We start from the raw sequence: 15,418 nt of genomic DNA, 5'->3' as shown, positions 1-15,418 counted from the left end.
CATTAAGGAAATGCACATCAAAACCACAATGAGATACCACTTCACACCCACTAGGATGGTAATAACCAAAAGGACAGATGACAACAGGTATTGGAGGATGTGGAGAAATCAGAACCCTCACACCTTGCTAATGGGGATGGAAAATGGGGCAGCCACAGTGGAAAACTGTTCTCCAACACATTAAACGTGGAGTTATCATATGGCCCAGAAATTCCACTCCTAGGTATCTACCCACGAGAAGTGAAGCACGTGTTCACATAGAAACTATTACGTGAATGTTCACAGAGCATCATTCTTAATACCTCAGAAGTGGAAACAAACCAAGCGCCCACCAGCAAGTGACTGGATAAACAAATGTGGGCTACCAATACAGTGGACTGTTATTCAGCCTTGAAGAGGAGTGAAGCGCCAACACACGGTCCACCAGGGATGAACCTCGAAAATGTGGACACCAAAGGCCACATGTTGTACGATCCCATTCACGTGAAATGTCCACAACGGGCAAATCCACGGAAACAGAAAGTGGGGTTGCCTGGGGCTGCAGGAAGGGGGATGGGCAGTGACTGCTCATGGGCACAAGGCTTCTTTTTGGGGGGGCAAAAATGTTCTAAATTAGTGAATACAGTAAAAACCACTGAACTGTACGCTTTAAAAGGGTGAATTTCATAGTATGTGCACTGTACCTCAATAAAGTTGTTATACAAAAGAAAATGCAAGAGAGACCACACGTGGCCCTTTACAGAAAAAGTCTGCAGATCTTTTAAGTCAGTATCTCTCAAGATAGATAGATAAGAAAAACTGTGAGTGGGGGAAAAAAGTACCACTAAAAACCCCACATTAAAAACTCCCCAAAGCCACATATACGTGGTTTATAGACACACACGCAGGTATGTGTGAAAGGACGAAGGGTAGATGGAGCCCCACCACACTGGACGTGCTGCCCCAGGAGGGGAGGGAGATGGGACGGGGCACGGGTGCCATGAAGTCTGGTCTAAGAAAAGAACACAGCACCACCGGGACAAAATAATCACAGCTGTTGACTCTGGGTGGCAAGAGGTGTTTGTTACACGTCTTTGTAGTTCCCTGAATTATCGAGACTGTCTCAGAACAGACCGTTTTGCTCTAAAACAGAGCAGTACAAGAAGTCCGCTAGCCGCACCGACGGGTCCCAGAGGCCGGGCGCGCCTCACCTGCAGCACGTTGCTTTCGGCCTCCTCCCCGGTGATCACCTCCACCTTTTCCAGCAAGCACTTCCGCGCTGTCGCCTTGGTGTAGGCGGCCGCCGACTCGGCCAGCGACTCTGCAATGTTATTAGCTAAACGACATTGACTATTGATTTGGTCAGGGGGAGGGTGTACCTCACAGGACACCCAAAAGGGTGGCTCTGGCCTCAAGGGGGCCAGCGCCTCGGGCCCACGGCGGACCCTGGCAACGCACCACGTAACTCTGCCTCGGAGTCTGCTGGGCGGCCACCGGGAGCGGCCAGTGCAGCTGCGGCCTCCCACTCTCCCACGCAGGCGCGGAGGGCAGACAGCGAGAGACCTCCGAGGGCGCTGAGGAGCGTCTGCCGCCTCCGGGCGAGGAGGAGGGCGACAACCACCTCAACCCCATCCTGGTCACCAGGCAGGGCCCCGGGCCTCGCCCCCCTCCTGCTCACTGGACAGCCAGCACGCACGGCTGTGGGCTGTGCCTGAGGGTGGTTCACAGTGTCCCCGCCCCTCCCTGCCTCCCGGACGCCCCCGGGAGAGGGCAGGACCGAGGCCTACCTTTCTCGGGGGTGGCCTCCTGGGACGAGGACTCGGACCCGGACTCGGCCACTGTGTTTTCTCTGTTGGCATCCGGGCTGACCTCGTTTAACTTGGGCGGGCTCTGCGGGGAGCGAAGGCGCACAGGAGGAGGGGGCGTGGGGGGTGGTCCCGGGGGCCGACCGCTGCAGGACAGGGAACCCCTCTGCCGGGAGGCAGCTCCTGGCGCCCCCCGCCCAGCAGAGGACCCCCTCTGCAGACGCTGGCCTCCCTCCCGCACTCTGGGGACCCGCCCAGCCCCAGCCCATGCGCACTCAGCGCCTGCTGAGCAGCATCAGAGACAGGCGGTCCTCAGTCCTCACAGGCCCGCCCGGACGCGCACGCGAGCCGCCTTTGGAGCCTCTGTGGCGTCACCTGGAGGTGTGTGCCACCAGCCGACCTTGGGCCACCTGGTCCCCCTGGCCCGTGAAAGAGTTCTTTGCCTACTTCATCGTAATCGAAAAAGGACAGTACTGACGCTCAAGAAAAGAAGCAGGCGGCTCCTTAGTGAAACAAACACTGAGACCAAGACGGCAGGAATCAGGTGGGCCCCAAACAGCGCCTGAGCTGCCCTCACAGTGGACACAGCGGGGCTGTGTGTAATGATTGGGAAAGAAAAGGAAGAAAGAGAAGGAAGCGGGTAACGACCCTAGAAGCCCATCCCGGGCTGGCTGGGCTCTCTGGGACCAGGATGTGGCCCGCGGTCAGCCACGTGCCTCAGCCGTGGTGTGTCAGGAGTGCAGGGGACACTGGAGACCCTGCAGGGTTGCCCCCTCGCCCCCCACTCTGTGCTGCAGCCTCACGGTGGCGATGGGGCTGCCCTCCCTTGGCTTCAGAGGTGGCACAGGGTGGTCCCGGCCCACATGGCTAAGGAGTCTGGCCTGACGGCTGTCACCGCACCTGCCCTTAGCTGGGAGGAAGCGCGGCCCGTGACTCAAGGGAAGCCCCTCTCAGGACGAGGAAGGACAGGATGCGCGACACTGGCTCCTACAGAGCCTCCCTAGGCCACCAGCGCCGCCCCCCGTTTAAGCTGAGTCTGAGCTGGGTCTTCTTTCTCTTACTTGGAAAGGAAAACATTCTAATTTCACAGGACTCAAGGCAGCAGCCACACCCGACGTGTCCCGGTGACCTGCGGGAGGCTCCGAGAGCCTTCCAGGCCCTGGGCAGGACAGTCCCCAGGGGGGTCACTCACCAACACGCGCTCACTCATGTTCTGGCCAAATATGAATTTGCTGCTGGCGGCGTCGGCACTGTTGGCTGAGCTCTCTAAACTGAAGAGGAGACACGCTGTGAGCGCAGGGTGGCACAGGGCCAGGCGGTGTGCACGCCCACATGCGCGGCACACACACACACACACACGGTCGGAGCGGAAAGCACGGTCGAGGCCCCGCTCCGCCTCGGGCTGGGCTGGCGTGCCAGGGACAGGTACCCGCAGGCCTCCATGCCAGCCCTCTCCAGGCGGCAAACACAGACCCTTGGCTCGCACCGCCTGGCACCAACTGCACACGGGCGCCGTGTGACACACCAGATGCCCGTCTTCCCCAACCCCCAGGAGGTGGGCAGCACCACACAGAGGCTGAGCGCAGGGGCGTTCCGTCCACTCCCAGCAGACAAACCCGGCTGTCTCTTGCCAGTGGGCTGCCCCCGGGAGGCACTGCAGCTCTCTGGGTCCCTCCCCAGGCCTGCACCAAGGAGGTGATGCCTCCTATGGGGTGGCCGGCAGGTGACACAGGATGACCTTTGGGGAGCGCTCAGCAAACGGCAGCTGCCCTGGCGGTCACGCTTCATCCGTTTTAAGACATCACAGGCTGCACGTGCCTCCCAATTTGGGAAACACTCAGGTGCAAAAAATGCGTCTTAAAATATCTGATGCACTCTGCTAACCGGGGGCCAGGCAGCCAAGCAGCGAGGTCACTGTTCCCATCGGGCCTCTCCGAGGTGGGAGCCCGCACGGCGCCTGCTCTCCTGGCCCATCTCCCAGGCAGGGACGAGCCTTCCTTCTCAAACACCCCGGCAGCCAGGCTGTTGGCAAGTGCCACCACCAGTAGCGCCAACGGCGAGTCCAGATCCAGGGCAGGGAGCACCTGGTGACAGGAGACAGCCGAGCTGTCACTGGCCCACCGGGTTCTGTTCTGGGCACGAGGCCCGGGTGACAGAGGTCACTCCCGGGGCTGGGGTGAACAAGCCCACGGGACTGGGGTCCTGCCTCAGATGTCTGCTGAAGCCCGCCATCCCAGCCCCTCCACATCTGTGTCCAGAGCGGAAAAGAGGGAGGGGCTGCACGGTGACTGGGATTCTGGCTGCACGTGCCCTTGCCCTCCCGAGGAAGGACTGGGCTGGCTCCTGGTGCAGGAGGGTCCAGGCTTCTCTGGGCCCTGAGGCAGGTACCACGGGTGACCACGGGCCCGAGGCGGAGGCTCTCCCCGGACAAGGCTGGGCACCAGGCCCGAGGCGCAGACCTGGAGCTGATGTACTGAAGGAAGTAGTTGGTGGCGGCTGGCGCTTCTGAACTGGGGTGTCCGGCGTTCTCCATGTCCACTACTTCAGCGTTCTCATTTATTAACTGGGAAACAGAGAGGAAACACTGCTCAGAGAACGGCACGTCCTGGACCTCTGCAGCTCAGCCTGCCTCCACAGGCCCTACGCTGACATGCGGCATGGCTCCGTCTACATGTGTGTACCCTGGGGTGTGGTAAGAGTTAAGATACAAAAACAGTCCATAAGGCACTAGGGAGCCTTTTCTACCTTGTTTTAAAAAAGCACACTCAGGCTGGCATCTTGTTGGCATTTTTATCAATACTTCTGCACCGAGGAATCACAGGTCGCTTACAAATCTTACATTTTAAGGGGTTCATTATAAACAAAACAGAAGCATCATTTCTCAAGGCTGCTTCTACGCCAACTGCCATGCTAGCCTGGTTAAATACATTCTCCGATGAAACTCTCCCGGGAACGCTGAGAGGTGGGTGTTAGCGACCTTGCTCTGAGTGAGGAAGCAGAGGCTCAGAGCGGTTAAGAAACCACGGCTTTGAGTCGCCCCCCCCATTGAGAAGCTGGGATGCAACCATGAGACGCCCGGATCCCCACGAGACATCGTCCCCACCCCAATCTCAAGGCAGCGAGGAACAGACTCGACCTGATGGCTCAGGCCAGGCCCCCGGTCCCCAGCATGGGTGGATTTCCAGGTCCTCCCTGCTGTTGCTTTCTGCTCCCGGGAGGGGGCAGCTGCCAAGGGACTCAATATTTTGCCTAAAGCTGTGCAACATCAACACCTATTTTGTGTCTCTTGGGGTATGTGTGCTTCTACTGGACCGTGGGCACCAGAGGAGGAAGATGACGGCGTGGCCTGACATCTCCTCCACCCCCGAGAGACTCTTGTTTTCTCGTTTCAGGGCTTCTCACCTTTTGCGTTACTGACCCCGGGCGCGGGTGGTTCCCTGAGCGGGGACGGGGGCTTCCTGGGCACTGTGGGGTGTTGGTCAGCATCTCTGGCCTCCACCTACTTAGTATCAGTGGCACCTACCCCCCAGCTGTGGCAATGACAAATGTCCCCAGACACAGCCACTGACACTGCCCCTCAAGCCTCCAGGAGCTTCTTGCCAGATGAGCTGCTGGAAATGGCACAGAGGGACCTTCAGTCCCTGGGGCTGGGACAGGTCTTCCGAGAGGGCCAGCGCGTGGGGTCCAGAACCCAGATCCCCTGCCACTGCCACATGCTCCCCACCCCCGACTCAAAGTCCCCGGACTAGACCAACACACCTGGGGGGCAGCCAGGAGGTGACAGATCCTGTTGCCTCCTGTGGGAGAGAAAACAGTATCTTTCCACCTGCCCTCCTTGAAAAAAACAAGGCGATGGCTCTCAATTGGGGGTGACATGGTCCCACGGGGAACATTCAGAACCGCTGGGGATGCTTTTGGTGGTCATCACTGGGGGCGGGGAGGGGGTGCTGCTGGCATCTAGAGGGCGGGGGCCGGGGATGCTGCTCAACACCCTACAGTGCGCAGGACGGCCTTCCACAACTAAGAAGGATCCGGGCTGAACGACGCTAGTGCTGAAAGAAACCCTGAAGTAAGCACAGAAAAATCTCTTTGGTGACCTGGAAAGCACCGGATCCTAATGTCTGCTTGTTCCTTGGCTATAAACACGTCAGCTGTCAGGGCTAAGGTGCCTCTCTCAGCCTGGCTCCTGGAAGAACGAGGGGGCCTGCCGCCAGGAGCCACCGCTCAGCCCCACACTGGCAGGGGTGGGGCAGGGTTGGGGGGCAGCCGGCCGGGGTGCTGCCAGGAGTCAGCAGCACAGCACGGAAGGGACGCAACAAGCAGCTGCTGGGCGCTGAGGCCCAGGACCACCCCAGACACGGCCCCCACTCCCCATCCCCGGGCAAATGAACCTGGGGGAGGCGTAAAAAGATCCCTTCACTGGGTCAACAGCTCATCCGGCCTTCTGACCACATACCTTAACTCTGTCCCTCAGGTTCTGCCCGAACACAAACGCCTGCTGTGCAAGCTCCTTCTTCTCGCAGCTCTCCTCAGAAGCACTGCTGGACTCATTTTTCTGCGAGTCTTTCTCCTGGTTAAAACAAGCAAACAGAACAACTGAAAAGAAGCCACACATCAGCCCTGAGAAGCGAGATGAGCCATCTCACACCATTGCATTTGCCTGGCGTGAATCCTGTGGAGCGGGCCCTGGGGTGGGGGACCAGGGAGATGCCCTAGGGCTGGGGGGGACCAGACCTCTCCAGGGAGGGGGAGGGGCGAGGTCTTGGCAGTGCCCTCGTCACCGGGAACACTGGGTGGAGACGGTGGGGTGGGGGGTCACGTCCAGGTCTCCCTCCAGCTCAGAGCCCTAGCCACCAGTTTCTGAGAAGCAGTATGCTGTGGGAATGATTCCTTTTTCCAATTCCACTAACTGTGGTTTCAGGGTGGGGGGCTCAGGGACATCTGAAGATTGAATTGGAGATGTTCATTTTCACCATTTGAGCCTGAACATCCGGCGGCGGTATGGCAGCGGGTGGGGGAGGCAGAGGGTGGAGAACCTCAGGCAGCGACCTGTCTGCTGAAACAGGCAGAGTGGAGATAAACACACGGGTGCAAGCTGTCTCCGTACGTGGAGCCCTGGATGTGTTGCTGCAACTCGGATTTCAAGTCCGTCTCTGCCAACCGCAAATGCAGGCTCTCTTCATTAAATGCCCCTTATTTTCAGCTGCTATGCAACGCTACTGGAAAACATATGCATCTGGCCTATATAATCCCAGAACCCTGGAGGACTTTTTTTTTAAAAAACAAACAATTTCTGGGCTTCCCTGGTGGCGCAGTGGTTGAGAATCCGCCTGCCAATGCAGGGGACATGGGTTCGAGCCCTGATCCGGGAAGATTCCCACATGCCGCGGAGCAACTAAGCCCATGTGCCACAACTACTGAGCCTGCGCTCTAGAGCCCACGAGCCACAACTACTGAGCCCACGTGCCACAGCTATTGAAGTCTGCACGCCTAGAGCCCATGCTCTGTAACGAGAAGCCACCGCAATGAGAGGCCCACGCAACGAAGAGTAGCCCCCGCTTGCTGCAACTAAAAAGAAAGCCTGCACACAGCAACAAAGACCCAATGCAACCAAAAATACATAAATATATAAAAATAAAAATAAATAAATAAAGGATTTCTGAGCGAACTCCCAAGCACACTTCTGCCACTAGAAGCAGCACATGTGTATGAACCCCTGAGGAACTGCTCGGCTGTGGAAGAGGGACGGGAGACATCTCTCCAAGTACAGCGGTACAAGGCCCCAACAGACTACGTGCGTGGAAACGAAACAGGCCTTGGGCTATCCGGCCCTAAGTGCCAGAGCCCTGCTCGTGGCCCCTTTCACTCAAAACCAACTGTGGAGTTCTTGGTGGTCTGGTGACCTGGCCAGTCAGTTGTGGTTACACATGGAGACCTCTGAGCAAATCAGGATGCTTTAGCATGGGCCAGCTTGGATACAGCCCAGAGTGGTCAACAGCCCATGCGCCCGGTGAGGCCCTGAGAAGCTTCACGTGCAGTGCACTCCCTGCCCCATTGCCGACGGACCTCAAGTGCTGGTGCCTCGTCAGAGGGACTCCTCCGGGCGGGGTTGTCAGGCGAAGCCGATGTCGCTGCCCCCGGGCAGTCTGCCGGGACACTGACCCCGTTGGTGCCGCTGCTCGGGACTGTGGGGAGAAAAGGACAGCAGACATCTCAGAGGTCAGCCCGGACCACCTTCAGCACCGCTGCCTTCTACCATTTGGGCTGAGAGTGTAATGTCTCCTTCTCAAAGGAAAGGATCTGGAATCAATACAAATTCTTAGGTTAGAAAAACCCAAACCCAAAACTAACACCTCACAAAAGAAAGAATCCTTTATTACTTATTCCACAAAGAACCATGTGAATTTTCAGTTTATTTAGAAATACTACTACTTAGGCGAAAAAAAAAAAGAAAATATATTTGGGGAATAATTATGAGTTTTATAAAACTAGTTTTACTAATAGAGTCTTTTTTCTATGCACTTTCTCCTTTAAACAGTTGAGATTATGTGACATGTACAACTTTAAATCTGGCTTTGTTTAGTATTAGACCAAAACAATTTTCCATGCAATTAAAACCCTTCAGAAATATTAACTATTTTTACTCCCGATGAAAAGCTCTTGAATTGTAGGGAAAGATTAAGAGGAAGAGAAGAAAAGTCTATCAGTATTAAGAAAATTAAGGATGAACTGAAAACCCCATCCTTGGTGGATATAATAGAAATATGGTTCAGGTCTCTTAGACATACAGGGCTGAGTTTTGCCTGCAAACACACGCATCTGGGCCGCTCAGGGCTGGGGGGCCAGCCTTCAGGAGGCCAGTGGAACTGCCTGTCTTCCAGGCTCATTGGGGATTTGAGGGCTTGTTTCTCCAGCACTCTATTTCCCAGTGCGTTCAGCAGACGGGGCCAAAGCCACCTGTGTCGTGACGCGGCTGTGCCCTGACGTGTGAGCCTGGGAGGGGCCACGGCCGAGTCACTCACCGGTCTGTGAGAGCACCTTTGGCTGCGGGGCTTGTAGCACTGCTGGGCGAAGCACGCTCCGCTGCTGCTCCTTGGGCTTCTGGCTCGGCAGACCTGGGGACAGAGGTCGGCTTGCCCGGGCCCTCCGACCGCAAGGGCAGAAATGCAACCCACCCCCACGCCAGCTCTCAGGCACTTTACAGAAAAATTCACCCCAACAACGCATCTGATGTCCCTCTTGGGCTAGACTTTACAGGGAAGCATACTGAAAAAATTAAAAACCCAAGGTATTTTCTCTACAGTTAGACATACAAATTCTGGCTATTTTTATTTTTATATGTGATTAAATGAAACCCCCATGAAACTGATCATGTCTGCAAATTAATCCAGTGAGTACAGGAATGCTACAGGGGGGACCAAGAGACAGCTGTTCTCAAGCGTGGGGCTCGAGGGTCAAGGGCAGACGGTGAGGGGAAAGCAGCGAAGCCACAGTTCACCTCTCAAAGTTTAGGACTCTGCTACAGGTCACGTAAAGGTACCCCTTGCACCTGCTTCTCAAAATGCCACGTTGAGAAAATCCCTCTGCCAAACATACAGGGCAAGGACCACGAGAACGCTCCAGGCCCTGCAAGGGCTTCCCGTTGGATGTGACGTGTCTCGATGGCGCGAGTGCCGGGCCCCCGCTCACTAGCAGCTGCTCTGCTACTCAGGGTTAACGCTGTGGGCAGATCGCTCAGCAGAGACAGTCTCACAACTGAGCTACTGCCGGGCATGGAGCCTGAACGCCACCCATCAAGCCGGGCCCGCTCCCTCGCCGCCACCTCCTCGGGACAGCGGGCTCACAGGCAGGAGAACCTCCCTGGTCCGACGGGCTCTTTCCAGCGGTGTTCCAGTGCTCACGTGTCAGAAAAGTGAGCCCGGACCGCCCTGGCACGCAGAGGCCGCAAGGCAGCCACTCTGTGCTCCTCCTTCAAGGCGGACACCCACCTGCACTGGGTGCCTGGCCGTGGATCAGGGTCGGCGGCTTCAACCGGAATCCACTGCTCTTTTCCTCTACAAGCATAAGAGAAAAAAAAAAAAGCGGGCCTGCCTGGGGTGGGGCAGCAAAGCTAGGAGGGACCAGGGGCAGAAGAGGACTGTGGTCTGGGCTTCGGTGGCCATGGGCCTGGGGAACTAGGGAAAATGTTTCCAAGTTAAAACAGAAGAGCAGAGGCCCATCCAATCCCGTCTGTAAGGGAGGAGGCTGAGGGCTGCAGGCAGTGCTGGCCCTGGGGTGAACTGCTGGCAACAGAAAACTGGAGGGCATGTGTGGGGCTGGTCAAGCTGCAGTCCACCCACCCAGCTACCTGCCGGGGCTGAGAGCTCGGAGGCTGGGCTGTGCTCGCGGGCCCCAAGGAATATCAGGGAGCCACAGAGTTCTGGTCCCTGGGACCCAGCTCCCTTTCCAGGAGGACACGTCTGTAATCAGGAGAAGCTTCTCTACTACCAGCAGACCTCTGAGAAATAAGATGCATTTTCTGTGGTGAAAGATCAAAGGTGGCAGACGGCAGGCTCTCTCCAGATGTGCCCGGAGTGCTTGCGGCTAATGAGGGCGCTGGGAGGCCCAGGAGGAGGAGGCGGGGCCTCCCTCAGGACGAAGTCTGGGATGGACAACTATGCAGAGCTGACAGACACAGGGGCTCAAAGCCTGGTTTCAGCTCAGCCACCAGTACACACAGATCCCTTAATCCCTGCACCTTGGTGACTCTGCCCATCTCAGGGGGCGGGGGAGACAGTCTAATGCATTCCCTGACCAGAAGGATCAGGATAAAAAGCCTTGTGACTCCAATAGGACACGTCTGTCCCCAGAAGAGCCCAGGGACAGCAGCATTTTGGGTCCCAGAGGCAGCCTCACTTTTGTGCTAAGGTCCAGCCCACGGGGGGAAAAAACCCTTTTCGGGTCATAGGGAACAAGATCAAGACAGAGAAATCCCTTGCCTGTTTTTATACACCAGCAGCGAGCAATCCAAAAGTGAAGAAAACAATTCCATTTACAATAGCACCACAGAGAATATAATACTTGGGAATAAACTGAACCAACGAGAACGACACAACATTGTTGGAAGAAAGTAAAGACTTAAATAAATGGAAAGATACCCCAAAAGGCCACACAGTGTATGACTCCATTTACAATGAAATGTCCAGAGCTGGCAAATCCACGGAGACAGAAAGTCGATTTGTGGTTGCCAGGGGCTGGGAAAGACAAAGTGGGGAGTGACTGCTCAAGGGTATAGGGTCTCTTTTTGGAGTGACAAAAATGTTCTAAAGTTAATTATGGTGATGGGTGCACAACTCTGTAGATACACTAGAAACCCTTCAACTGTACACAAAAACACCACCACAAACACACCTGGTCAGCCCACACTTTCAGGTATGAAACAAAATCAAATCAGAATTCCCAAACAGGGGGCTTCCCTGGTGGCACAGTGGTTGAGAATCCGCCTGCCAATACAGGGGACACGGGTTTGAGCCCTGGTCCGGGAAGATCCCACATGCCACGGAGCAACTAAGCCCGTGCATCACAACTACTGAGCCTGCGCTCTAGAGCCCGCGAGCCACAACTACTGAAGCCCGTGCATCTAGAGCCCGTGCCCCGCAACGAGACGCCACCGCAATGAGAAGCCCGTGCACCGCAACGAAGAGTAGCCCCCGCTCACTGCAACTAGAGGAAGCCCGCACGCAGCAACGAAGAACCAACTCAGCCAAAAAAAAAACCAAAAAAAACCCCAAAAGAATTCCTAAACAGGAAGGCCCTCTTCCTGCGGGCTATGTGTTGGTGAGCCAAACTGCTCTCCTTGGGCAAAAACAGGTTACAATAAGTAACTCTCACTGCTAGCTTGCATGAAGGAGCTGATCCCTACGCGCTCCGCGGAGTCTGCGCTGGTGGAGCTGGTGTCTCTCCCGTAGAGGGGTCGTTAACACCACACTCAGGAGAGCCAGACAGCACAGGATGCAGGGGAGGACATGTTGCCAGATGTTCCTTTTGGGAAGGGAAATACTGAATTACATTTTCAAAGCTCAGGATTATTCAGAAGATGATTGGCAATTTAGAAACATTAAAAAAAAACTGCGATAAAATTCGTAATTCAGGTGATTTTAAAAAGCCCTTAGAGCTGGCTTTGCAGTGTTCACACTGGGGCTAGAGACTGCTCTCACCACCCTGCTCTGACCGTTGGACCCCTGGGGCTGACCAGGCTAACCAGCAGGGGCGACAGGCTGGAAAGTCACTGCCACTGACCCCGAGCACTGGGCCCAGTGCCTGGCCCACCCCAAGGATGCACAGGACATCCATGCTGAATGCTGCGGTGAATGGAGACACAGACGGGCGTGTGTGCCACACTCGCAATGGCAACCGGGGACTCGGGACAGCGGGGCCCAGAGCAGCAGGGAGGGTGCTTACAGGGTGGCGCACCCTGGAGGTCCTGCCACAAGCCCTGTCTGCACTGAAACAAACGTGGTCTCTTCTCATGGCCTCCAGAAGCTCACTTGTCCTGCAACGCAGTCAGGGTGCAGTGAAGAGGCACTGCCTGATGGCCAGAGCCCATCACGGGGGTGCAAGGTCACGCCAAGGTCACAGGGGTGCACAGGCCGCTGTACCCGTGTCTTCTCAAGGGCACATGCACGGCCCCCCGTGAGCTTGCTGTGGGGCAGCCTCCGTCCTCTGAATCATGCCTGAAGCAAGCAGGCTTTTTTGTGCCCCACCTCAGAGAGACCCAGGTGATGAGGGAACTCTGGATTTAACCAGGAAGGCAGATCAGAATTTAACCTGGTGTGTACCACAGGCTAAAAAGAATCTGAGAGAAGGCAGCTTGGCAGGGGCTTGAGCGATGAGTAAGTGTGTTGAGGACAAAGGGAGCCAGGTTTCTTGCTGTCAGAAAAGAGGCAGAAATACGAAGGGGGGGAAGGGGGGGAGGTGGGGCTACAATGAACCCTGTTGGTGCTGGAAGCACCCACCCGAACCGGGGGTGACCTATACAAGCAGACAGAATAGCAGAGGCACAGAAACACGTGCAGATGTGAGTGTGTGTAGGCGAAGAGGTCTACGTATGTCTGTGCTCCTGGCTGTGTGTGTTCTCAGCTCTGGGCACAGAGAGGGCTTGGGAGCGGCGACAGCCCAACGGCGACCAGCACGCAGAGCACTCAGATCTTGGTCTCTAGAGACCACTCTCCACTAAGCAGAACCAGGATCCCCTTGAGGAAAGGGAGGGAAGAAGATGAGCCTGGAACCCCTTATGACAGAAAGAAAAGGACATGCTCGAAAGAATGATGCGGACATGGCCAAGGGGCACAGGCTTGACGCAGCTCCCGGCAGCCAACTGTGGGATGATTAAAATAAACTCATGGTGAAGATAAAATCTGAATGTTAAGGTAAACACTAATAACAACAGATTATAACCCACTGACTAAAACAGGAATGCAAACATCCATGTGGCTCTAGTAAACACATGAGCAAGCAGTGGCAGAGAAGAGCTCTGCTGTCCAGCAGAGTGCCGACCCACAGGAGGCAGAAAATCCCCGGCCGGCCATCACCAGAGGAGTAGCCGCTCCCAGCAAGAAAACATCTCTGGAGGCTAACACTGCAGCAAAAAGTAAGAAGAGGAATGAGATTTTCCAGAGTCTCAAAGTATCTCTCCAGAAAATATTAATCAAAGGGTGAAAAATGACTTTTCAGTGGAGAACCTGGGCGGGCTCCGCCCTATTCAAGTAACAGGACAGTAAACGCCATGAGTCACCTGCTACAGTGCACAGGAAGCACACAGCTTCACCTCTGTGGTGTTCTAGCCCCCAAGGGTAAGTTGGTCCAGTCACCGGGAAACAGCGGGAAAGCCAGGTTGAAGGCCTTCTCCAATGTAACCGGCCTGCACTCTGAAAGGTTATAAAAGCCGAGGCAAGCTCGAGGGACTGTTGCAGCTACGTGATGTGTGAGCCAGGATCTGATGCCTTTGCCATGAAGGACATCACTGGGACGCCCCGGGAAAATTGAATGGGGTCTCTAGGTAGAGGGATAGAGAAGTGCTTTACCATTCTTAAGTGTTACAATTTTTCCCGCAAAAATTAAAGCTAAAAAAAATAAAAGGCAGGCAGGCAAGGAGCTAAGAATAAGTTCACTCTGCAGAGCGGCTGAGCCAGTCTATCACCGCTGCACGTGGCAGCAGGTCCAGGGGCCGGCCGGGCTGTGGCAGGCCTCGGAGGCAGGTCCGAGTTGCCCGCCTTGCTCAGGGCTGCCCTGCTCTCAGTGCTGCAGGATAAAGGTTTCGGGGAAGAAGCGGGAGTGGGGCTGTCGCACAGACACCTCGGGGGTGAGCATTAGATTCCTAACAGAGCTCGAGGGCTGGCTTCAGTGGCTGATCACCCACCACGGCTGACACGGCCCCCGGGGTTCAGAACGTGACTCGCTAGGCCAGTGCCCAGGTCTTCCCAAGGACCCCTACAAACCAAGCTCCTCTTCAGGCCCCGTGAGGGGGGTCAGCTCAAAACAGTTTGCCTTTAGAGTCAAAATGAATTCAACTGTTTGAAACAATGTCATCAAATCAACCCTCAACGTTCTAACAACTTGCCTCTTCCCTCGACAGTGCCCTCGTGCCAGAGTATGACTGGTCTCGCGGCGCTTCTGAAGTCGGCAATGAATTTATATACGGCAGGTTGGGTTACAGAATTAAGATGGTTACACTCGCTCATTAAATCTTTTATGAGGAATTTCAGCCACGTGGGAGAAACTTTCAGGAAACCCTGGAGTTGGTTCTCTAGTGAGAGACCAAAAAAGGAAAGCCCCACATTCTTCAGAAAGGATCAAGCTATTTTCCTTAAAATTCTAAGGCTCTGATTAAATATATTTATCTAAACAGATCTAAGTAATGTTAATTCATGTGAGAATTTAATACGCAGAGAAGGGGTCTGGAAAATTACATAAACTTCAGAGTGGTTACCATTGGGATGGCAGAGTGCGTGGGAAATGGAGAGGTGGATTCTTTTACTCTATGTATTTCTGAGTTTTTAATGATACAAACGTATTATTTGTGTAAACTTTTGAAAAATGAGTAGTATACTTCATTAGTTTTTTTTTTGTTTTTGCTTGTCTCTCTCTCTTTTTTTTTTTAAAAAGGACTTGCAACTCCTTGTAACCAGGCCCTGCTTGTAGAAACAGAAATTAAGGGCTGATGAAGCCTGCCTCACACCAGATTCCAAATCTGTACAGTGAAGAGTTGGGGAACATTTAGGAACTGAAAAAGAAGGTTGCCTTCAAACCACCCATTCCCAATTAAGACCTTGCTTTTCATCCCAGGAAACCCCCAGTGACCAGCCGAGAAAGGTAAAGGGACGCGAGGGCTCACCTGGTTCTGAGTCAGAATTGCCTGCAGATGGCTCGCAGAAGGTGGATGGCATAAAAACATTGTTTTTTGATACTGTCAACAAGGAGGTGCAGGCAGGGGAGGGAACAAGAGGAAAAACAGTGTGAGTAGGCAGGGTAGACGTGCACAGGATCACTTCTCCCACCTGAGGGGTCATCTCCAGGCCCCACCGTTGGGGAAAGGGGGGTCAGCATTGTGAACCTGGCCTTTGGCAACTCCCAGTGAAAGTGAAACCCTGGGACTC

At 55.1% G+C, this 15,418-nt stretch overlaps 1 protein-coding gene across 12 annotated transcripts in view; it reads right to left on the bottom strand.

Annotated features, from left to right (window-relative positions):
• RANBP3 (RAN binding protein 3) overlaps window positions 1–15,418 on the bottom strand; it is a 57,005-nt gene that overhangs the window by 7,080 nt on the left and 34,507 nt on the right. For 4 of the 12 annotated variants that reach the window (XM_060145444.1, XM_060145450.1, XM_060145446.1 and 1 more), the window contains 9 exons: window positions 15,157–15,228; window positions 9,773–9,838; window positions 8,807–8,899; window positions 7,851–7,969; window positions 6,241–6,354; window positions 4,244–4,347; window positions 2,977–3,055; window positions 1,767–1,869; window positions 1,191–1,315 (listed from right to left, as the gene is read on the bottom strand). In XM_060145444.1, the coding sequence (XP_060001427.1) occupies window positions 1,191–1,315; window positions 1,767–1,869; window positions 2,977–3,055; window positions 4,244–4,347; window positions 6,241–6,354; window positions 7,851–7,969; window positions 8,807–8,899; window positions 9,773–9,838; window positions 15,157–15,228 (875 nt within the window). The remainder of the gene's footprint in view (window positions 1–1,190; window positions 1,316–1,766; window positions 1,870–2,976; window positions 3,056–4,243; window positions 4,348–6,240; window positions 6,355–7,850; window positions 7,970–8,806; window positions 8,900–9,772; window positions 9,839–15,156; window positions 15,229–15,418) is intronic. The other 8 variants (XM_060145445.1, XM_060145447.1, XM_060145456.1 and 5 more) reach the window with 3 other exon arrangements.

The sequence above is a fragment of the Lagenorhynchus albirostris genome, chromosome 3 (genome assembly GCF_949774975.1).
Source record: "Lagenorhynchus albirostris chromosome 3, mLagAlb1.1, whole genome shotgun sequence".
In the NCBI taxonomy this organism is placed as follows: Eukaryota; Metazoa; Chordata; class Mammalia; order Artiodactyla; family Delphinidae; genus Lagenorhynchus; species Lagenorhynchus albirostris.
Note: the sequence above shows the minus strand (reverse complement) of the source record. Positions and strands in the feature narration are given on the sequence as shown.